The sequence below is a fragment of the Ipomoea nil genome, unplaced genomic scaffold, assembly GCF_001879475.1.
Source record: "Ipomoea nil cultivar Tokyo-kokei standard unplaced genomic scaffold, Asagao_1.1 scaffold0457, whole genome shotgun sequence".
In the NCBI taxonomy this organism is placed as follows: Eukaryota; Viridiplantae; Streptophyta; class Magnoliopsida; order Solanales; family Convolvulaceae; genus Ipomoea; species Ipomoea nil.
In genome coordinates, this window is record NW_017616885.1 from 557,097 (window position 1) to 581,806 (window position 24,710).

The following is a 24,710-nucleotide window of genomic DNA, read 5'->3' on the forward strand; positions in this document are numbered from 1 at the left end:
TTTTATTCTAGGAGTCTAATTCTCCCTTTTTCTTTATTTTTGCTAACCGATAACAAGTTTCTTTTGTATAATTGTGATCTTTTGATTTAAGTTGCTTGGTGTAGTATGCACACACGATCATTGGGGAAAAAAGGATATGATTAATACCTTTGGACCTTGAGACTGAAAAGAGAGCCAAGTATCTAAGAAAGCAAATAAGAATGTCTCATGTACCACGAAACATCAATCTGAATCTCAATGGAGATGGCAATGGAGTTAATCAACCATCAAGGAGAGCCATGCCAGACTACATTGCACCCGATGTTGAGGAGCATGATAGCATTAATGTTCCGGGTGCGTAGGCTAACAATTTTAAGATCAAGACGGCTATTTTACAAATGGTCGCTTCTAATCAATTTGGAGGGCCACCGATGGAGGATCCCAATTCTCACATCACAAAATTCCTGCGGATTTGTAGTACAATCAAGATCAATGGAGTTCCTCATGAAGACATTAAGCTCCGATTTTTCCCTTCTCTATAAGAGATAAGGCTCATAGTTGGTTCATCTCCTTTCCGAACAATCATTTTGTTACTTGGGACCAATTGCATAGAGAATTCTTGAAGATGTTCTACCCAATTTCTAAGACTCAAAAAATGAGGAGAGCAATCCAAAATTTCAAGCAATTGGCAAGTGAATCTCTAACAGAGTCTTGGGAGAGATTTAAGGAGCTACGAAGGCAATGCTCACACCATGGCATCCAAAGTTGGGATTTGATGATGGCCTTCTATAAAGGTTTGCTTCACAATTCAAGGATCTTAGTTGATTCTTCTTCCAGTGGATTATTCACAGTTTTGGAACAAACTCAAGCCGAAGATCTCTTGGAAAAGATTGCAATGAATGGTCCAACATGGTACTCATAAAGATCTTCCCAAAGACTTATAGGAGGCATGCATGAGGTAGAGCAAATGTCCGCCTTGTTAGCTAATGTGGACAATGTGGCAAATTTTGCACGTATGGAAAATGATCTCATGGTGGAGACAATTGCAGAAAACTCCGAAATTTTATTTGGAGATAAAACTCAAGTATGCAAGCCAACAACAAAGATTGGGAGGTCTTGAGAAAAGAGTACCTTTTTGGCAATCAAGACTAGTGTGGAGCATTTCATCGAGGTTGTTGATAGTAGTAGCCTCAGGGATCATCCAGGATGACTTTGCATACAGTTTACGTCGAGCTAGCGACGTTAAACTTAGCGCTTCTGGGAGGCACCCCATGATATCTTTCATTTTCATGAATTTTTATTTTTACTGCAATCTAGTTTGTTCATTGTATTTCTTTATGCTTTTATTTTCCTGCAATTTAGTTTATTTAGTCTCATAATTTTACTCCCCTTATTTTATTGTGCTTTGTTTTCTTTTACATCGAGGACGATGTAGGCTATTTTAAGTGTGGGGAGGAGACAAAAATTGGAAAATTTTTGAAACTTTTTGAAACCTTGCTTGGATGGTTCATGTCGTTTTTGTTAATAAATTACTTGTCATAGCACTTAGTTACAATTGCTCTCTCTTGTTGGTTTGTGGACTCTTTTGGTGGAACTTGCTGCATCTCAATGTGCCCTGGATGAAATCAAGGTGTAACACATAATTGAGCTATTCCCTTAGCTTGCCAATATTCTTGTTAACCACTCAATAATTGGACTAATTCTTAATCTAGCGGTTAGTGCATTGCTAGTGAAACTTTTTGTGGAATTTCGGTAATATATGGTTGGCTTACTAGAACTTGCTTCAAGACTCCTTAAGTGAAATCACGTTTTTTAGATCCTAGTATGTGAACCTGGGTACCAATCATAATTTTTGATATATTGAGATGAGATAGTTCAATTCACGTACAATTAAAACCCTTAATGCACCGGTTTCTTTTAAAACAATTAATGTGGTTAAGTTGGTCATTGCAATTAATAAGAATTGCCTTCTATTCATATGATATTACATTTCCAATCGTGAAACTCGATCGGTAATTCCAGTCTTGATATCCTTTGGATTTTGAATAACGCTTTTGGTGAGTCATCGTCTCTAGTGACTGTGTTCACTCATGAACCCAAGTATGTTGCTTTTGATTTTATTTTTGGAAGCTAAGCTGATTTCGATCCTGAGGGCTATTGTTCCTAACGATTAAAGTACGATGTAGTTGTACGTTAGACTAGGATGATGGGGATGTGTAAATGGGATTGGTTGAACTGAGGGCCGGGCCGTGGGGTACGGTTTAGGAGACACTTATCTATTGTTCCATTTCAGAAAGATGCAAAGTGCATTATATTCTTGTGGGTGGCATGGTGTGTGATAAGCAGTTGTTATACCGTGGAGTCGTGGACCATGGTCCACACATCGTTGTGTAAACCATGATCGTAGAATGAAACTATAACAAAATAAAAATGATAGTTTAGTGTTACTATAATTAAACTAGTGTGTGGAAAATAAATAAATAAAAATATTTGGTCTCCTCTCCTAGTGTCACCAAAGAATTTTCCCACACCTCCCCTGTAAAAAAAAAAAAAATTAAAATTTTCAATAGTTATAAAATTTACCCATCCATATTTTTTATTATCTAAGTTTGGATTGGAACATAAGATGTTGCCGAAGCATAAAATGGTCTGAAATTAAAGGCACATTTCAACCATTAATTGAACAAGTCTTAGAGGATATTAATAATTGATCATGTTCAAATGGCCCAGGCAATTCAGAACGTACTCAATGATAGAAACTCACAAATTTCCATGTGGAACGTCGTCACAAGCCGTTGAGATTACAGTTCAAGAAACTCCCTTTGATTGCAGAAGTGGGGGATCGGAAAATCTCATTGATATTTCAATTTTGCCTAGTTCATCCCAGGCAACTTTAGCCAATCAAGAGGAAGTGTATTATGTTAGTTTCTATAGGAGAAGAAGCAGTTGTGAATGAACTTAATGAAAGAAATGAAGTCACAAGTTTGTATTTAATTGTTACATAAAAGAGAAAACCAAAGGAATATAGTCACAGTCGAGGAAGAAGCTAAGTGATAGAGAAAGAAGGTGATCAAAATAAAAATCAAAATGCACCAGTGTTACGTTGATGAAAGAACATAGCTCTTGACTGAGAAAAAAGTTGCAGCACACATGAAAAATAGCATAAACGTAACGTACAATTTTATCATTATAGAAACATAGATAAGAATTAGGAATACCATAAATCGTTCCTAATAATGAAATGAAAAAACATAATTAGAATATTGAATCATTTTCTCAAAATTTAATAAAAAAAATTTTAAAAAATAAGGATAAGGATAAATGTGAAAAGGCTTTATAATTGTACAATAATATAATGGAAGCATAATGTAAAACTCATCATCCTATCACAAATTTTTTATTCCTGGTCTTTGGATCAAATTAATTAGAGGTACCATTTGAATACGAGTGTTTGGAAATCGAGAAATAGCTTAATTTGCCTATATCCCAACTTTGATCACAAACGGAAACCGGAACTGAAACGTGAAGTTTAAATTGTTCAGATTCTTGAATTTAAATTTACTACCACTGATTTTAATTTGTTGTGAATATAATGGAAATTTCACTCTTTCTTTTCCTCAAGGTTCTATGTCACCCTCTATTAGTCTCATTACCCTCTTCATTTGTTGGAGCTCTATCCCAGCTAGAAGATGAATATAAACTTTCATTTCATTACAAATCTTCTTCCTGCTGCTATTCAACTCATTCTGAGTTATCTGCTGTCATATTATTTTATTGTATTTTTGTTTTTATTCGAAACTATGAGATTTTTCTCAATATAGTTGCGGTGGAACAGATGCATAGTTAATGAATTGCGAGAAATCAAGCTTGTGGATGATAAAAACCTGCTTGTCTCCAAGTGTTTCATGGAATATCAAGTTTTAGGTGAGTTTGTTCGTTTACTAAAGATTAGTGGAGATTCAAGCATTGGGCACCCCTACTTCAATATTTGAGCATAATGATTCAGAACATACAGACTGAGCATGCAATCTGTAAGTATTTTGTCTTAGTTGAATATATGTTGAATTGCTATTTGCTTTTGATATTGACAGGAGACAGACAGACAGTGATCTCATCCGTTACACCTAAGAACAGTAGCAAATTTTTGAATTAAGAATATACTACTGTTCTTTTAACAACAGTAGCTAAATGTCAGTCTCCTATGTTCTATTTTGTGCTAGTAACATTATGTAGAAGATGTATGAATCATTAAATTATGTAGAAGATGTTCTATTCCAGATGCTCAGGTTTGCAATACTGCTTACGCGATGGTACTCAAGGAAATAAGCAAGCAGAGGTCTGTCGCAGAGGGAATGCTAACTAGGTTTCTTCAGAACATCCCTTCATAATTCATTGAATGCTACAAAAAACTAGTAGAGTTTTCCCCTTTTGAAGCCATTCCATTTGATTTTCAGTGTGATAGATTTCCTTTCAGTGCATCTTGATAAATATACAACAGCTAGTAATGTTCATATCTCATGCTTCTGCTGAAATGGTACTGACTTTGAGACTCTTGTGGTATATAGTTGATGATTGTATATGTTGTGATCTAAGATCGGGCCAAGGTCACTCAACTGGTTATAATGCATATGGGTCAAATCACACTAAAAAAGTGAGTCCAATCAATTATATAGTCTAATCCATGACCTTATAAACTCATTTTTTCACTTTTGAAGCCAATCCATTTGATTTTCAGTGTGATAGATTCCTTTTGGTGCATCTTGCTAAATATATACAACAACTAGTAATGCGCAAATCTCTCTCATGTTTATGCACAATAGATACATGTTGGTGTTCTCAGTGGTAGTTTTTTAACATGTTTATTCATGAACTATAGGAAAAAAAAAAAAAAAAAACCCACGGGCTTGCCACCCTCGTTGCAAATTATGCTGTGGAAACATGTTTACCATGCGCATGGTGAACACATAGGTAAATCTATAATTTCTTTGCTGTAGATTCATAATTTTGTTTTTCATTTGTTGTTAACGACGTTTCTCTCTTCGCAATCGCATTATTTCGTCTTCGCAGTACAGATATTATGAATCTACAGTACAGAAATTATGAATTTATAGTATAGAAATTATGAATCTATAGTATAAAAATTATGAATCTACCCTATAGATGTTGTGAATCTACACTATAGAAATTATGAATCTACAACTTCGAAATTATGGATCTATCCAGTGTTCACCATGCACATGGTGAACACGGTTCCACAACATAACTATTGCACCCTCGCGGGGCAGGCTAGGGTCACATGAACCTTGACCCGTAGGTCTGGCAGGTTGGCCCGTAAAAACCCGCAAGAAACTAAATACGCAGCGAGGCGGGCTACTCCTACTAATAACTGACTTTGAGACTCTTGTAGTTAGTATATAGTTGATGAATTTATACAATTACATTGTGACCCTTCTTGCTTATGAATGGATGTATTGATATGCAATCAAATCTAAGGTTTCTTCCTTTTAGTAAGAGTTGCATAATAAAATATTTGCATTATGACCAATGCATCCTCAATGTTTCAACTTTTGGAGTTTGTTATATTTGGTCTCCTGATATTATCTAGAATATTTTCATGCAGGGTAGTTTTGTCTTTGTCATTGTATTAAGATTTTAAAAAAGGCTTGATAAAAGTAAAGTTCCACTTTTACATTTATTCTCTTCAAACTTAATAAGGGTTCTAACTTTATTTTATTTTCATGTATAGTATTTTATTTTAATAAAGATAGTAAAGTTGTGGTAGCTTGCTTTGATCCTAGTGGATTCCTCCTCCTTGTCAACACTTGCATTCCACTTTCTGCTTCCAATTTGCCTTTTTGGTTCCACAAAATTGATTATCTCAACTTCAATATAAAAGAAGAGCAACACCTAAGTGACTTACCCCCCCCCCCCCCACCCCCCACCCTCTGCATCTCCATACAAGAATAGATATAGATATACAAGGAACAATCCATTAACTGTTCTTCTCCATAGCTTAACTAAAAAATCTGTGCAGAAACATGAGAACAAGAGGCTGTAGTGTGCAGCAAGGTCTGAGTTTAGAGGCATTAAGTGTTGTGAACCAAGCTATGGTTCTTGCTAGGCAGAGAGGCCACTCCCAAGTCACACCTCTCCATGTGGCCAACACCCTCCTTGCATCTTCTTCTTCTTCTTCGAATGGCCTTTTTCGAACCGCTTGCCTTCACTCCCATTCCCACCCCCTCCACTGCAAAGCCTTGGAGCTCTGCTTCAATGTTGCACTGAACCGCCTCCCGGCCTCTCCCGCCCAACACCTCTCCCTTTCCAACGCGCTCTTGGCAGCCTTCAAGCGGGCTCAGGCTTACCAGAGGCGAGGGGCGATAGAGAGCCATCATCATCAGCAGCAGCACCAGAACCAGAACCAGAACCAGCTCGTTCCGCCTGTGAAGATAGATGTGGAGCAGCTCATCATCTCTGTCTTGGATGATCCTAGTGTGGGGAAAGTCATGAGGGAAGCTGGCTTTTCGAGTTCCCTCGTTAAAACCAATGTGGAACAAGCGCTTTCCCTCCAACTTTCCTCTCAGAATTCGGAAAACCGCGTGAATCCCAGAGAGAACACTGCCCATCTGTTTCCTTCCCATCCATGTCCAACAACTACTCATCAGAGTGAAGGGGTGAAGGATTTGAACAAAGTCAGCCTTAGCTTGAGCCTCAACCCAGAGAGGTAGTAAATATCTTCCCATCCCTTAAACTCTGAAACTGGTTGGATTTTCATCATGCACAGATTAACCGGGTGTTTGGTAAATGGCTGTTAGCTGATTGGGTTAGTGAGTTTGACTAGTTGATTACATTAGTTGATTGTAGAAAATGACTTTCTCAAAAAATTTATAGAAAAAATTACTTTGAGCAGATTTTTGAAATTTAGCATTTTGGAACAATAAGTTGTTACAAAAAGCTAATTAATTAAACACTCATATTGATTGTTTAACCAAGTCAAACAGCAAATAGTGGTCATATAAGTCAAAATTGACTGATAGGCTAACTATTTTACCCAACAGGGCCTAAATTAGCTTATTAACATGCATTTCTTCCCATTTCTTTCTTTTCTTTTGGGGCTGAGATAGCATTTCAGTGGTTATTGCTGCAAAATTCTTCAAGATTCAGGGAGAGGAAAAAAAAAAAAAGAAAAAAAAAACTACTTTCTTTCATATGCACACCTCAAGAGAATATGAGAATCTTGAATTCAAATTATTGATCACCTTTTATCAGCTTGGTTAACTTTCATATGATGACTTTAATTTGTCTTCAAACACTTTTTTTTGTTTAGTCATTTGGAAACAATGAAACCCCAGAGCAAGAAATTTGAGGACGGATCGTCTCGGAAGATGATTGAAAATGGGGAGATAAAGCTAAGTTGCTGTACAGAATGCTCAGCCATGTTTGAAGCAGAAGCTCTTAGCATACAGAACACTATTTCTAACACTCAATCTTCAGTTTCAAGCCTGCCCTCTTGGCTTAGAGATGAAAATTCAAGACTTAACAGTAATTATGATCAGGTAGATTCAATTACTTTCCTTCGCTTGTAACCATAAGGTCACAAGTCTAAATCCTTGTTCATTTGGTTTGAACTGGTCAGCTATGACTTCTATGACTAACCGGTTTACTTACACCTGAAAGGGTTGTGGGGTTTCTCTTGTCGTTCAAAAATTACTTCCCTTTTTTACTTTAATTTCCTTATGCAATGAGCTTGATTTTTTTTTTTTTTTCCATTTTTGTTAATTCTTCAGAAATGTATGGCAATGGAGCTGCTGTGTAAGAAATGGAATTCTATTTGCAGTTCAGTCCACAAAAAATATCCTAATCCAATTTTAGACCCCAAAGAACAATGGAGGGAAAATCAAGGATTTGAAACTAGTCTGAGAATTTACATTCCTGAGCACACCAATCTGGGAAATATGTGTTCTTTTAATCCCAATCCTTCACCTTCTTCAAGCAATGCAATGGAAGTTGAATACATTCCAAGAAAGGAAACAACCCGTCGGGCTCATTGTGGTTCTCTCGACTTGAACATCTGCATTTATGAACATCACGATGCTTTTTGAAGATGATACGAAGTTATTATATATCTTCGAAATCTATGGGTGTAAAAATTTTGTATGATAATGGTGTATTGACAAGTTTTTGTAAGATCAGTACGTGATGCCAAAAATTCATATTTTTGGTTGATTTTAGGTAATATGTAATTATTTTAACTTTTCCCATTAACACTAGTATTTAATAAATGTGGCTTTATAATTGTCTATTAGCAATATTTACTATTAATTACAGTGTTTTTATATAGTACATTTTTTTTTTCTGTAAACCATGAGGTGTTTCGAGTCTTTAATTTGATACACCCGACTAATTCCGTTTGTTTTGTGGAATTGTCAAAATTTATACCCTTTGGGTTAGTGCATAATGACTGTATGATTGTCAAATTGAATTTTAATATTTGGAATAGTAATTAATATATTATCACTTCACATAATAGTGAGTTTGTGTGTTCATGACGCATAAACGACGGCAATAAATGTGAAAATGACAGCACTAACAATTGGTGGGAAGCCAACGAAATTTATGAATATAATGAGGTTGGATTTGTTGGGCATAATGAAGAATTAACGGATAATCAGTAGGCAATTGTTTTAATTAGCAGATAGTATAAAAAAAATTTTGAAAATTAGTCGTTTATTACCGTTGATAATATGTAAATTAATTTTAAAATAGTAATATATCATTTTATTGATTTAATTCTTCTTAAATTATGTTTAGTTTTTTTTAAAAAACAAAACAAATTATGTTATGTTTTATATACTCCGTATAAATTTTAATATCATTATTGTTGCGGTTAGTATTTATTATTATTATTATTATTATTATTATTATTGTTATTATTATTATTATTATTAATGGCATACTCCGTATTAATAAAGAAAACACCTTAAGTTTTTCAAGTGTAAATTAAACTTTTTTTAAAAAAAAAATGTAATTACTTGATAATTGTTTTTAACCCGTTAATTGTGTTTGTTGCACAATTTTGTAGGGATGACAATTTCAATCCACCTGTAGATATCCACCTGAATCCACCTCAATCGTTATACCGTAGACCCTGGTCCTATATGACGTCGTTTAGAACTTTAATTTTAACGCGTTACAGATGTGTTTTTTTTTTAAATTTTTTATTTTATACTGTAAAGCATGTGTTTGTATCTCGTGTTATATGTTTCTGTATATCATGTTATGTAATTATGTACATTAAGCATAAGGATTATATACATGAAATTGATTAGTAGTTTTATAACACAAAATATAGTTTGTCTTATTTTACGTATTTATGTCTTGCAGTGTTGCAAAAATCGCGCCTAGGCGCCGATTGGCAAATGCCTAGACCGCCTAGCCGGCCGGGCTGATTTTTTTTTTTTTTTTTTTTTTTTTTTTTTGGTTTAGGGTTTAAAACTTTGTCGAGGCATAACTTTTGACTCAGTTGTCCGTTTTGGACAAAAAAAAAATTTCAAATCGCGTATTTTTTTGAGATCTATACACCGATTTGCCCCACTAATTTCTCAAAAAATGCTTCTTTAGCTCTTAATTTTAGTTTTTCATGTATTTAGATGGTTTAAACAATCTTTCGAACAATTTTACAACCACTTACGTAAATAGTTTGTAAAAATAACTATGTGAACCTTATGTTTTATTAGTGAATTTTAATAATTTTTAAAGTCGGCACCTAGGGGGCGCCTACGTGTTTTGCAACATTGATGTCTTGTACTATGAAATTATGTGCCTATAAGATATAAATTATTTACATAAATCAGATATGAGAATATATAAGTAAAATAGAAAACATGTATATGTATCTCGTGTTATGCGTTTATGTACATCATATTACGCTATTTTGTACTTTAAGCGTAAGGATTCTGTACATAGAATAAATTAAAATTTATGTTGAAACATGATAAACGGAAAGCTACAGAGTCTATTAAAACTTAAACATCAAACGGTGTTGTTTTGATCCAGGGTCCACGATATAAATTGCCATTCCACCTTGCATGGATCGGATTTTTTCAGATGATAGTGGTTGAGTGGGTGGTAGGTCTTAAAATATTAAACCCGTTATGAATCGGGTTAGCCGATGCAAATTTTATATACAAAACTCGCATAGAACCCAATTCAACCCACCGTGTTATATAAATAAATAAATAATATATATATATATATATATATGTATATATATATATATACATATATATATATACATATATATATACATATATATATATATATACATATATATATATATATATACATACATATATATATATATATATATACATATATATATATATATATATATATATATATATATATATATATATATATATATATAGTATATAGTATATAGTTTTGGTTTATTACTAGTATATAGTTAATTCTAAAAGTTTCTATAACACTTGTTAACTTTGTACTATTTTAAGTAATAAACTAGTAAGTATAATTTTTTAAAAAAGTAACAATTTATTTATTATATTTAAATATTTTTATTATTTTATGTTATAGTATAACTAGTGAACATTATATTTTATTATATGAAAATCGTTTAAATATTTTAATTATTTTTTAAAAATATTTAATAAGATAATAAGTAATGGGTACCCTTGTGAGGCAGGGATGAATTTTGAAAACATCCACTTGTTACAGGTCGGGGATGGGGTGGGTGAAGAAAGTATATAGTGGATTGAGTGGTAGATGTAGACCTCCCTGACCCACACTCGACCCATTGCATTCCTACAATTTTGTAATGTATATAACTACTAGTATTTTTTATGCACGATGAGCAAAAAATAGGTGCCCAATATTAATACATTATATTAAAATTTTAAATTTATTTAGATTTTTAGATATTTAAATTATTCTAAATAATAATAATAATAATGTAAATCGGTTTTATAAATTTGATATTTATATTTTATGTAATAATTAACATATAACTCAAATATATAATGTGTATATATTATTATTATTATTAATGAAGAAGATAAGAAAATATATGGTGGATGCATGTGCATGGTAACAACTAACAATAGTGGAAAAGATAACGGAAGTTATAACGGTAGGGGTATGTTTGTCCAAAATATTTTAATGTACAACCTTTATAGCATAATGTACAAAAAAAAACTTAACGGAAAAAACGAACATAAATCAGGGGTATAACTTTCATTTACACTTATTATGTTTTTAGATTAGATATAATGATCAAATTGCACAATTTTTGAGTTCTGTAACTTAAATGCATCTGCAACCAACAATGAAGCCGTTTTGACGTACCCGGCCTTAACCTTGTTTTTTTATAGTAACGAGAGAAATTCGCAGCTATTATTTAAACGTGTACACTGGATAAATCTCGACTTGTAACCCTAGTTACCAAAAGGCTACCATACAAAGATGTAAACTAAGCTAGGTAGTCCATAGCTACCCGATTCAAACTAAGAATGCCAATAGACTACTACTACTAGAGTCTAAGGTATAACTTTATGGTTAACCCTATTATTTTGTTCAAATAATTTATGTATAATTCTCACGGCCACGACTCTGATTTCCTTATAAACGAAGGATGTGTTTGGTTCGTACATGTGAATCGGAATCGAAATCGGAATGGGAATTAAATACTTAGCTTGGTAATGTAATGGTTTTGGTGAAAGTATTTTGCGTGTTTGGGTAGTAGGGTGAAATTGGAATGATTACCAATATTGATATTTGGTTATGTATGACCCTATAATGAGATACTAGTTTTGAAAATACAAACACAAAAAAATCAAGGCAATTGATCCTAATATAATGACATCTAAAGCGCTAATATGAACAAAAAATCAAAACAAAAATTTAAAATCACTAATGCAAACTTAAAAATCAAATTATCAAAATATAAAATGGAATAATACCCCTTTTTAATTAGGGAACAAGGTTCTTAACTGAAGTGATAATCAAATCATATAGTTGTGTTTTAAAAAGTTGTCAACCAAAAAATAACTATGATTTTGATGATTTTCATTTTTAATGTGTAAACTCATGAACCAAAGACCCCCAAATGTAAATTTCATTATAAATATATCACTGTCTTCTTTAAAGATAGTAGTACACTAGTACGTATATATATGCCTAGACCTTAACTGGGATAACTTCATCTATCTAAAATTAAATATACCAAATAATAAAATAAAACATACAAGTGTTAACAATACAACGGTTGTGCAAAGGAGGAGCAACTTTTCTTCTTTATCACTAGTCAAAAGATTAAAGAATAATAATAATAACAAATAAATAATAATAAAGAAAAAGTACATACATAAAATCCCCCTTAGTTGGAAATACTTCAAAAAAGCACCACTTTCCATATATGCTGTTTGATGCGTTTATGCAAAAGAATAACTTTTTGTTAACTTAACTTTGATTTTTGGTACACCAAACATTCTTATCTCCAGAGAGAGCATTATGCAAAAAAAAAAAAAAAAAAAAAAAAAAAAAAAAAAAATTAAAAAGTTGAATTGTACAGCAACTATAAGCTAAGGATAATATTTCAAATTAAACTTGGTAAAAAGTAAATAAGCAAAAGCTAGCTAAAAGTTAATTAAAAGTAAAACATTTTAATGTAAAGAACATGAAGAACCTCATCTCTATATACCTTAAAGTCATGTTTCACAGATTGAGAATATTACCCTTTTTTTGGGAGGAGTTTGAGAGTATAATATGTAATCTTTCATTAAACTCAAAAGCATAGCAATAAAATTGAGTTAATACCCAAAATGGTTATCGAGTATAATGGTTTTTCTCAATTTTTTTCTAAACAACTTTGGTAACCTAAAGTAGTCCCAGACTTTTATATTTTTGCTCAATTTAGTCATCCGTTTGTTATTTCGTCCATTTGGTGTTAAATAGAGAGACAATTTAGTAATTTCAGTATTAGCATATCTTTACTCCTAAACCTATGAAGTGTGAAATCCATCTTTCTTTTACAAATTACTCCCAAACCTGCGACTATAAAATTTGATTTGCAGGTCTGGGAGTAGTTCTGGAAGTAATTTGTAAAAGAAAGAGGGATTTTGCACTTCACAAAGCTAAGAGTAAATAGATATCAATATTGAGATTACTGAATTGTCCCTTTATTTAATACCATTTTGACGGAATAACGAACAGATGACTAAATTGAGTAAAAACACAAAAGTCTGGGACTACATTAGGTCACCAAAGTCGTTTAGGACGAAATTGAGAAAAAATCACAATAGTCGATGACGATTTTGGGTATTAATTCCAATAAAATTTATTGAAATAGTGGCAACCCCTTCAAATTGGTTAGATTATTGACTTGGTATCCATGATGTTATCACATTTGTGCATGCTTTTATAGCTATTCTGATTCATTTTAGTAACAAAGTTATTGAATCGTGCCTATTTAATACTTGTTTTCCTTGCTTTCTCGTTAGAATATGGTTTTACACTTGTTTTGAATGTCTTACGGTGTTTGGTAGTGCTTTTTTCACCATTACAGGCTAAGTGTAAAAGCAAGGGGAGAATTTCAAGCACGAAATGATCAAAAGAGGAAGAAGTCAAAGTATCAAAGCTTCGACGCGTCGAGCCCGCTGCTCGACGCGTCAAAAATTTCCAGTAGCAATAATTCGTGCCAGATTACAGGCTCGACGCGTCGAGATCGCAGAATGCTGAATTTTCAGAACCTTCCTAAATTAATACCATTGGGTTGCTACTATAAAAGGATCATCTTCCATCAACCCTAGAGTTCTTCTTTTCCCAGATTTTTGGTATTTGGAAGGCAATCAAGAGCAAGAACAAAGAAGACCAATTTGAAGATTTACGATTAGCTTCGGAGTAGAGAACTAGCTAGGAGGATTCGGGAAAATTCTTTCACTCTTTCTCTTATTCCTTTTTGTTATTTTTTTATCTTTAAAGATTGTATTAGTTGTCATTATGGCCATGAGTGGCTAAAACCCTTAGGGATTTTTGGGTGAAATTGTTTATGAACCTATGTGCCTAGTTCATTAATTTCTTAATATATTTATGTTTGGTTTTATGATTTGTGTTGCAATCTTGTTTTAACATGATGTTGTTGGTAACTAAAGGCCTAAATTACTTGCTTCATAGCCATGTTTGTGTCACCAACGAGAGTTGGGGCATAATTTAGGGCACACACGATTGCACCTAATGGTTGGACCTTGAGAAAGGGGAATTTATTAGGGGAATTTTATTCTAGATTGTTGCGCATCGAGAGATGGTAGTAATTAGGAATAATTGAATGCTGATCTTCGATCTTATCGGGTGTTTAAGCCACGAGAGTGGAAATTCAATAGGGGTAGAGATTACGAGAGTAATTCTGTTCCACTTTGCATTCCCATACGAATCTTAATTCCAAACTAAATATTACAAATGTTAATTGGCACTAGGTGATTAAACATTGTGATCCCAAGAATCCTGTTTTGCTCTATTGTTTACAAAACCTTGTTATTTATTTTATTCTGTTTGTTATTTTCTGCAATTACCCAACCTTCAAGTTTCGTTCAGATTAGTTTCATATGAGTAACCTAGTAGCTAGTGCTTAGCACCCCATCTCCCTTTGGTTCGATAACCCGAATACTCCGAGTATTATTTGTTTGCCCCAAATTACCGCAATCAATCCACAAGGTTACAAGTTCTACTCCCAATAGGAGTAGCTTATTGGCCTACTCAGTTTGAGCCAGGCATCAGCTATAGGCAACCTAAAATCCTTGGGATTTAACCTTGATTTGAGCCGGTAAACTATAGACAATCTAATCTTCTTGGAGTTTACCTATTACACACCCTCGAGCAGTGATTCTATTAAGTTTCTCTCAAACTTAGAATGAAGAAAGCACTTCCATAATTTTTTAAACATTTAAAACTTATAAATTGCTATGTATTAAAAAAAAAAAGTTAAATAGGATGAATATTTCTATTTGCTAAAAAACAAAAAACAAAAAAAAAAAAAAAAAAAAAAAACAAAAAAAAAAAACAAAAGAAAATAAATCTTGTTACTAATCTAACATATAAGATATATACAAGATTTGAAGAATAATTCATGTGATTATGTTGCATCATGCACCATTATATATCAGCATCTAGCATCATCACAAATTATTATTTTTTGATAGTTAAAACAAGTTGTATATATCCGTTAGAGATTATAATAGAGTAAATGTAGTTCAAGTACAGTTCACATATGATTCCTTGCTACAAATGTATTTAATTAGTGTTCGAAAGTTAGAGATTGTTGACTGGATAATTAAATAAGTCACTAGATTCGACGCGGAGAACTTTTGGTCCCAACACAAGTGGTCAAAACAGTGAAGAGAGTCAAACAGTAACGTCAAATAGCAAGTAGGATGGTTGTAACCGTTATGTTTTGTAGTATAAAAGCCGAGCCCTTGTGACAATAGAGCACAAGCTCTAAAACTTGCATTGTACTCAGACTCTGAAGCAAGACAATTTTGTTCACTTACAAATATACTCGGTAACATACTTACCATCATTGGTGCTTTCATTGAGAGTCTGAGATCAACTCTCAAACAGGTTATTACATATATCCATCTTTCTCGAAACAAATTGAAGCAATTGCATGGTCTACATCAAGCAACGCTCAAGGTTCCTACAACCTCAACCCCAATGGTAACGCTAGTGGACATGCCCGATCGATAAACTCGCGTGATCTCTGCGACCAACTCAACAATAGTTGTGCTTGATGGCAGCAAGGGACCAGAGCACCAACTCCGCTTATGGAACTCCAGGCAAGCGTCTATGCCATTCAACAAGCAGAAGTGGCACTGACCAACTTAGTGGCAGGAGTGCTAAATTTGGTTCCCCCGCTGCCACCCCAAGGCGGGGTTGAGGTGATGTCACTATGGTGGGAGAGAACCCAACGACAAGGAGGAACGCATGCAGAGGGCAAGCGACCTCGCTCCCAAGGAAGAGTGGTTGAGGGCGAGGGCTAGTGTACGGAAGTAAGGGATGAAGGTGTTTAGAGTGGAGGGTTGGTTGGATGACCTGCCAGTTTCAAGTCCGTCCTAGAGCGGTTACGTGAGAGGGTGACAGTTCAGGAGAGATTAGAGCCACAACTAAGGGCTGAGGGGTCATCTACCAAAAGACCGCACCAAGACAGTGGGTGAAGGAAAGCAGTCACCGCAATAAAAAAAGGGTGGATGAGTCTGGTGGACTAGCTTCGCATCGGTCCACCGTGCAAAAGCAAACCCCAAACGTGCAGGAGGAGGTGGTAGAGCAGCTGCATCAGAAGATAGAAGAGCTCAAGAAAAAAATAGATGCGAGGGAACAGTCGCCTGAACCCAAGGTAAAGATGGCCGCGCCATTTACCTAGAGGATAATAGACACGCCTCTTCCAATTGGTCTTAGGCTTCCAGCTATCAAGGCTTACACTGAGACACTAGGACCTCGGACCCGCGTGTACACATGGCAAGGTATAAGCCTGCTATGGTGATGGTTGGGGTAGACGAAGCGATCATGTGCAGGGCATTTCTGTCCACATTGGATGAGATGGCCCAAAATTGGTTCAACACATCCCAGATGGGTTCATCAAGTCTTTTGTAAAGTTGTCCAAGAGCTTCTTAACATACTTCTCCTGCAAAATTTAGTGTAGGAAGCACTTGTCTTATTTATGCATTATCAAACAAACCAAGAGAGATAGTCTAAGGGATTTCATGACTATATGTAAAAAGAAGTGAATAGTGTGTACGCTTTCGATGAGAAGGCAACCATTTTAATTTTCTAGTAAGTACTTAGGTCTAGGGGCTTTCACAAGCACTTGAACACTCACCCTCCTCGGTCATACGACGAGTTGATGAGGATGGCTAATTGTTTTGCAAAAGCGGAAGAGGTCGATAAGAAGAAGAGAAAATAGGAAGGCAAGGGATGAGGAAATTCCGAGAGAACTGGTCCAACCAACCACATGTCAAGCTCAGCCCCATCGAAGACGGGAGGGAGAGACCAATTTTCAGGAGGATCCCACTTGGTCCCCTTGCGCCATTTAACCCCACTCACCCATCCGGTTAGCGTGATCTTGGACCGAGCTAAAAACATGTGGATATTGCAATTCCTAGAGGAATGCATGCAAGTTTCTCTGAAGGTAGACCAAACGAAATGATGGATAAAGAACTAACTCAGCGGGGATACTTTAGTCATCAGTTTGTGAATTGCCTAGGGCAACAACAACAGCGAGGCCAACCCAAAAATGTATGGCAAAAGGGTGAGGGCTCCAAGCCATCCACTTCTGGCACCAACAACAAAAAAAAAAAAAAAAAAAAAAAAAGGGAAAAGAGAGAGAATACGACTAGATCACAAAGGAAGGAGACTTAGAGGAAGAGCCCGCGCAACATAAAAAACAAGTCGAGAAATAGAAGATACACAATAGGAATTTTGTAATTGTTGATCATGGTCTGCCCATATTAATTTTTTCATCTAGAAAGAAACACAAGTTTATTTTAGGGAAAATTGTTAAAAATGCCCCTCTATAATATGTCAATTATCAATGTCATCCCTGAATTATGAGTGGTGTAAATGTTGCCCCTCAATTATCAAAATGGTGCACATATAGCCCCTCCCGTAACGGACATGTGGTTCCCCACCGCTGTCCATTGCTGGTACTTCGAATCGAGGGAGGAAAAAAACAACTAAATTACATATTTACTTCGACTTAACGGTGTCGTACACTAACGGGGAACCACATGTCCGTTATGGGAGGGGCTATATGTGCACCTTTTTGATAATTGAGGGGCAACATTTACACCACTCATAATTCAGGGGTGACACTGATAATTGACATATTATAGAGGGGCATTTTTTACAATTATCCCTTTATTTTAATTCATGGTCGGGCCCAACCTCAACCAAGTTTCAAGTCTTAACAAATTAAAATGGCCGATGTCCTACCTCGACCATTCTTATTTTAAAAAAAAAAAAAAAACATCATGCCCTAAGGGTGTGAGAAGTTAGACCTCACCCACCTGACGGATGTAGTGCTCCCTTAGCTACAAGAGCACTGAAAGTGTTGGCTAGGGGCTCGCTATTGCCAACAATTCAAACGGGACCATGGGGGCCGACCCCTATGGCACCCAACAAGCAGTGGATTCTATTGACAAATACTTGGCGATTTGCTTGATGGCATCATTGGCGCACTCAGAGACGGAGCCAGGGGGGGGGGGGCAGGGGGGCAGCTCCCCCCTCATCACCCCACCCCCACCCCATATATAACCTTTGTATGTATATATATGTATATATAGTACATGTTTTAGTATTAGTATAAAAAATTTACTAAATATTAACAAGAAATGAGTTAGATTAGTTGGTAGAGCACATGTTTGGTTATAATAAAGGTCAGGGGTTTGAATCATTTTCTTTTATATTAATAATGAGATGTGTAATTTATAATGTGTTTTCTATTCAAATTATTTTATCAAATTATAATGTGTTCTCTATTCAAATTATTTTATCAAATTAATTATGTTTCATATTTTGTTATGAATATTTTTATAAAGTTTCGATGTGTTTTATTTTTCGCTCATATGTAACAATATTTACAACTATATTTTTTAGGTAATTTATTTATTTATTTTAAATTTATCTCTTTTATTTTAATGTTTCGCGTTTACTGGAAAAAATTTCTGAATCTATCCCTACTTCTTTGCCCCTTCACCCCCCCCCCCCCCCCCCCCCCCCACGCCCAAAAAAAAAAAAAAAAAAAAAAAAAACAAAAGGGATTGTAGGCGGTATCAAGGACAATGCTTAGCCACTATGGTTGAGGCCTATCCTCGCCTAGGCGCTGAGGCATGGCTTTGGCCACCATAGTCGAGACATGTCCTCGGCCAGGCGCAGGGGCATGGCCTTCGCCACCATGGTCGAAGCTTATCCTCGGCCAGGCACCGAAGAATGGCCTCATCAACAACCATGGTCGAGTCTTGTCCTCGGGCAAGGGCTGATGTATGGCCTTATCCAAGCGCCTCGGCCACTGTGACTATTTCGATCCTGACATGAAATTAAAAAATTATTATTATTAAAATAAAATAAATATACAAAAGGGAACAATATTATTACTCCTTACCTGACTCCTTTATGCTTGTAACTTGAGAGTAGGGGCTGGTGACAAGATGCTTAATAATTTGCACTTTATTCCCTAACTGTCTCCATCCATCCACCACTACTTTCGCAACTCGAGAGTAGGGGGATGGTGATCGGATAATTAGATAAGTCACTAGACCCGACCCGAAGAACTCTTGGTCCCAAAGCAAGGAGTCAAAGTATGTAGTGAAGCCAGTCAAACAGTAACGGTCAGATAGCAGGTGGAATGGTTGCAAGAGCCCATGCACTTATTAGAGCGCACAACAATAACTAATGAGTCATGACACTTATAGAGACGAGTCGTTGTTGTACTTTTTTATTTGGAGATCATTGCTATTATTGTTGTAACGGTTATGCTTTGTAGTATAAAAGCCGAACCCCTGTGATGATAGATAGACATGCTCTAAAACTTGTACTCAGACTCTGAAACAAGACAATTCTGCTCACTTATAAAGAGTTAATACCATTTGAGGTCCTCCGAGTATAGTGGTTTTGTCACGTTTAGTCCTAAACTTTCAAATTGACCATCTGTGGTCCTTCGATTTTCAAATTTAACCATTCGTGATCCAAGTTACCACTCATGGTCCTTTAACTATTAAATTTTAACCAACCATGGTCCATTCAAGAGGACCACGATTGGTTAAATTTCAAAACTTGAAGAACCATGGGTGGTTAACTTGGACCACAAATGGTTAAATTTGAAAGTCGAAGGACCACAAATGGTCAATTTGAAAGTTTAGGACTAAACGTGGCAAAACCACTATACTCGGAGGACCTCAGATGGTATTAACTCCACTTATAAATATACCTGGTAACATACTTACGATCATGCATCTATAAGGTGTTTATGAGATACTAATAAACAAATTACAAGTTGGTATAAGATGTTAGATACAATGTTATAACACTTGTTGAGGTAGTGAGTAATCACCAATAAAAAACGATCCCCATGTAGTATGATGATTGATGAAATATCATCTTCTTGCGTTACTATTACTCGGTGTCACCGGTACTTAATATTGAATAATTTGGATAAGTTCATTCGTATAAGCACATTAGAGATTGGTTTAGATAAGCATCTAAATCTATTGCACCATCTTTGTATCCCAAAGTCGTATTGTGATACGAGAAAACCCGTAGCCCCTACACGAATGTACGTTTTGAGTGAAGACTGCTTTTTGACCCAAGCTGGCAAATGAGACTACAAGAAAGTAAATCTGACTAGATCGTTCAAATCTGACGGACACAAACTAAAAAAATTAATAGATAACTCTTTCAGATAGTCAAACTTGAAACCTTGTGATTACTAAACTAACTGTCCGACCAACTTGACTAAGATTGTCCCTTCTTTCATCAAATTTAGCATGTGGATTCATTAAACATAGACATGATGTCGATAAATCATATCATATTGGACTTTTGCTATTGGACGTGTTCTAAAGTCACCAATAGACTCTGAACTTATTGTTGGTCTTAACCTCATCAAGCTCTTCAACCCAGTGTGTACACATTATAAACATCATTGCACAATATATTAATATAATACATTCAATTCAATAATTTGGATTATAACTTTATTCCCTTAATGGAATATGTAGTGTCAGCAAGCAGGGCCACTTTCTTTTTTGCCTCCTTTTATAGGATTTGGGTTTCTTTCCACTTTGAACAGTTGAATTCTTGGCTTCCATCTTTTTTGGTACAGCTTGAGTTGAAGTTCCTTATCACAGACAACCACTATTCTTTTGCACCAAGATAGCATATTATATATATACTGACAAAAAAGATAGCATATTAACTTTGGAAATCTTTTTTCCAATCAAAAAAGCAATAACTGAGAAAAAGCAAAGTGTATGAGAAGTGATTAGGAGATCAAGTCACTAATAACATAATCTTTTAAGATGTTAAAGTTAATAAAAGATAGAGATAGATTAAAGTTGATAAATTTAACTCATTTCACAAGCCACAAAAATCTACTTCCTTTTTTTTTTTTTTTTTTTTTTTTTTTTTTTTTTTGTTTAACTTTGTTGGTGATAATGAACCACAATCGATTTAATATCCGAAAAATAATATTTATATCTATACACACGAAATATATATAAAATATTATTAGATATATATCCGAAATATATATATACACACAAATATATATAAAACGGACCCAACGGTTATATATACATGTATATCTACGAAAAAGATATACCAATATATATCAACCAAAAAGAAAATATAATCCTTAGATTATAATTCCAAAACAACAAGAAAGAATGGATTTTTGCTTAGAGCATAATCCAAAACAAGAAAGAAGGAGAAGGAAGAAAGATTCGTACGAGTTAGGCAAAGTGTCTGTCTTTCCTTAAAACCTTATTTGCCACCTCCCAAAAGTGCTAGGAGCGTTGTGGCCTAGGTTTCCCAGGATAAAACGTACAACGGTTCGACGTTTGAGCACCCAAACGAACGAACCCGGCGAACTAGAGCATGGGACGAACACAGCTACAAGAAGGGAGTAGGAGCAGAGATTTTGGAGCTGGGAAAACAGAATTTCAGTGTTGTGTGTGTTGTTTTTCAGTCTGTGTCGAAACACTGCTGCTACACCCCTTCTTATATAGGAGGTGAGGAATCAATAGCATTTAGTTTAGCATTTAATCCACGATTTGTAACACCTGAAACAGCCACCATTATTGAGATTTAACTCAAAAATTCAAAAGGTGGAATTAATACAAGATTAATCCTGTAACAGTCCAAAACCAACGAATGGTCCGCGCTGTTTCAGCTCAGTTACTTTCGGGATGCACGAAAGTTCGTGCTTCAGTGCACACGAGACTGAACTCTCGTTTGTGCTCACAACACGAGAGTCAAACTCTCGTGTGACCTCATGACAGCGCACGAGAGATCACTTGATCTCGGGTGATCTCTCGTGGTGTGGCCATATAGTGTTGGACACTTGATCTCGGGTGATCTCTCGTGGTGTGGGCATATAGTGTTGGACACTTGATCTCGGGTGATCTCTCGTGGTGTGGCCATATAGTGTTGGACACTTGATCTCGGGTGATCTCTCGTGGTGTGGCCATATAGTGTTGGACACTTGATCTCGGGTGATCTCTCGTGCTGTGGCCATATAGTGTTGGAAAACTGTACAGAAGCCCGCAAGGCCAGCCAATTTCCGGACGACATTCGTGCCCCCAGTTGGAATTTGATTTGCCAGCCCGCAAGGCCAGCCAATTTCCGGACGACATTCGTGCCCCCAGTTGGAATTTGATTTGCACCCCCCCCCCCTCCCCCCGCGCGAGAGAGCCTCTATGCTATACAATTCTACAAGCTCCAAAAGAGCTCTTGTATAAAAGGGGGGGGGGGGGGGGGGGGGGTGAAATCCTCTTTCCAAATCAATGTGGGACAATGCTCACTTTTCCCTTACATTTTTCCAACTCAATGGGTCTACTTTGAGAATCAATATCTCATTCACCCATTATCCGTTTTGAGCGTACAATATATCAATCTCTTCGTCTCACTACGAAGAACCCGAATCCACTTTGACCCGATCCAAATCGGAAGTGGACCCCACTGATAATTGTACCACAAAATAGCCACTTAACATGTCATTTTATGCCATTTTAATGCTATTTTTCCAACAAACTTTAGACGACTTATTAAATTTAGAAGCTCTGTAAAAATATATAATCACATTTTTTGTCGCTCAATTGTCGAGAAAGTATAGAACAGATACTAAATTGTAATAGAGTCAATAGTATTCAAAAAAGTTAAATTCTGCTCATTTTAAAGTTTTGCCTTTAAAAAAAAAAAAAAGAATTTCACACGCAACGACTCTCAATTTTCTTCTATAGTCCTACCCATATATCTCATTAATATCAAGGGCCGATGGACCAAATTGACAATGTTTGGAACAATTGAAAAATTAAACTTTTAAAAATTGACGAGTTACTAAATTGCATATAGGGTAACAATTGAAAAATTAAAAGTGTGATTTTTCACAGAGAGAGAGAAAGAGATTGGGCAGCATAATTTAGAATAATGTTTCCACCATGAATTGAAACATTTCATACTTTATTGAGATGAGGAATTGGAGTAGAGTTATGTAATCTTATTTTCCCAGAAAAGCAGGAGTGAAAGGAGGGAGTTGAAGGAAAGAGGGTCCTCCACCATGAATGTATGACCTCCCAATGAATGCTAAAAGAAATTCCAATAAATTATATGAATGCAGAATGTGCACAGCCCTTTTTGATACATAGAAGCTGTTAACTTTTTATCACCCTTTAGTGGGTGATTTTTTTAAACATTTCCTTACATGATAGTACTCTTGTGTCTATGCACCTTTGGAAAAGGCCCTACTCTTTCTATCCTTAGCTTGTACATAAACGAACTTAATTATATGGTTTTCGAGATATATAATTATATATACACACATGTGTGTGTATATTGTCATATATATTTTTTATTAGTACTATTAAAATATTGTGTAAACTTCTACACTATAGTATATCTTGTTTCTTAAATATATTAACTAGTGCTTTACACGTGTGATGCACGGAAGAAATTGTGTTATTATAAATTTTAAAAAATAAAAAATATCAAAATGTACAATATAATAATATAATTAGACTTCTCATATATTTGATAAAGTATGTATTTTCATAGCATAAAAAATTAAAATTAATTTTTTTTATGATTAATATAGTCCCTAATCATGACAAAATTTATAAACGAAATTTACATGCATAATATATTGATTCATTCCTAATTGTTTTTCATATATATTATAAGACAATGCTAGAATGCCCTTACATCTACGCTTCACAAAATAGTCATTCCCTTATTTGACAAGTCCTAATAGGTTGACATTTGAAATAAAAAAAAAAAAAAAACAAAGGAAAAAAAAAAATATTAGAACTTGCAACACCATGGAATATAATGACTTAGTTGTGCATGGTAGATGTAGGGGAAATTAGCATTTTCCTATATTATAATTCCAACCATATGAATAATAATTAAGGGACTTATATTTAGAAATCAAAAGATGTAATTTTAAATTTTGTATGGTTAGATTTAGACTATAATCGAACGTAATTACTTATATGATTATATGATTGTATACTTTCGCATATAATATTTATTAATATGTATTTAGGTAAATTTTAAAATATAATTTCCATAATTATAATTTATATTGGTAGATTTATAATTAAGATAATTACATTTAGAGTTAATTTCATTTTTGGTCATAGATTTATAAGTGGCAGGTCACATTTAGTCCTTTTTTATTGTGACATGACCAATTTTGGTCATCTATCAAGAAAATCGTTGAAATTTCATTAAATACAAGGACATTTCGCTCTTCAATTATGATTTTTTTTTTCAAAAATAAACATAAAAAATATAACGAGTCAACGCACTTTGTATTAAAAAGATCAAAATATCCTTCTATTTAACAAAATTTCAACGATTTTGTTGATAGAGGACTAAAATTGGTCATGTCACAATAATACTAGGACCAAAATAGGATGTTTTGATAAAAAAAAAAAAAAAGGACTAAAAGTGAA

The 24,710-nt window shown here is 34.8% G+C and overlaps 1 protein-coding gene across 1 annotated transcript; it reads left to right on the forward strand.

The window, feature by feature from the left end:
* The first annotated feature begins 5,959 nt into the window (after positions 1-5,959).
* LOC109172927 (protein SMAX1-LIKE 3-like) lies at positions 5,960-8,276 on the forward strand. The gene is made up of 3 exons (XM_019322178.1): positions 5,960-6,700; positions 7,304-7,532; positions 7,764-8,276. The coding sequence occupies exons 1-3, from the start codon at positions 6,018-6,020 to the stop codon at positions 8,076-8,078; spliced, it is 1,227 nt and encodes a 408-aa protein (XP_019177723.1). The 5' UTR covers positions 5,960-6,017; the 3' UTR covers positions 8,079-8,276.
* The last annotated feature ends 16,434 nt before the right edge of the window (positions 8,277-24,710 follow it).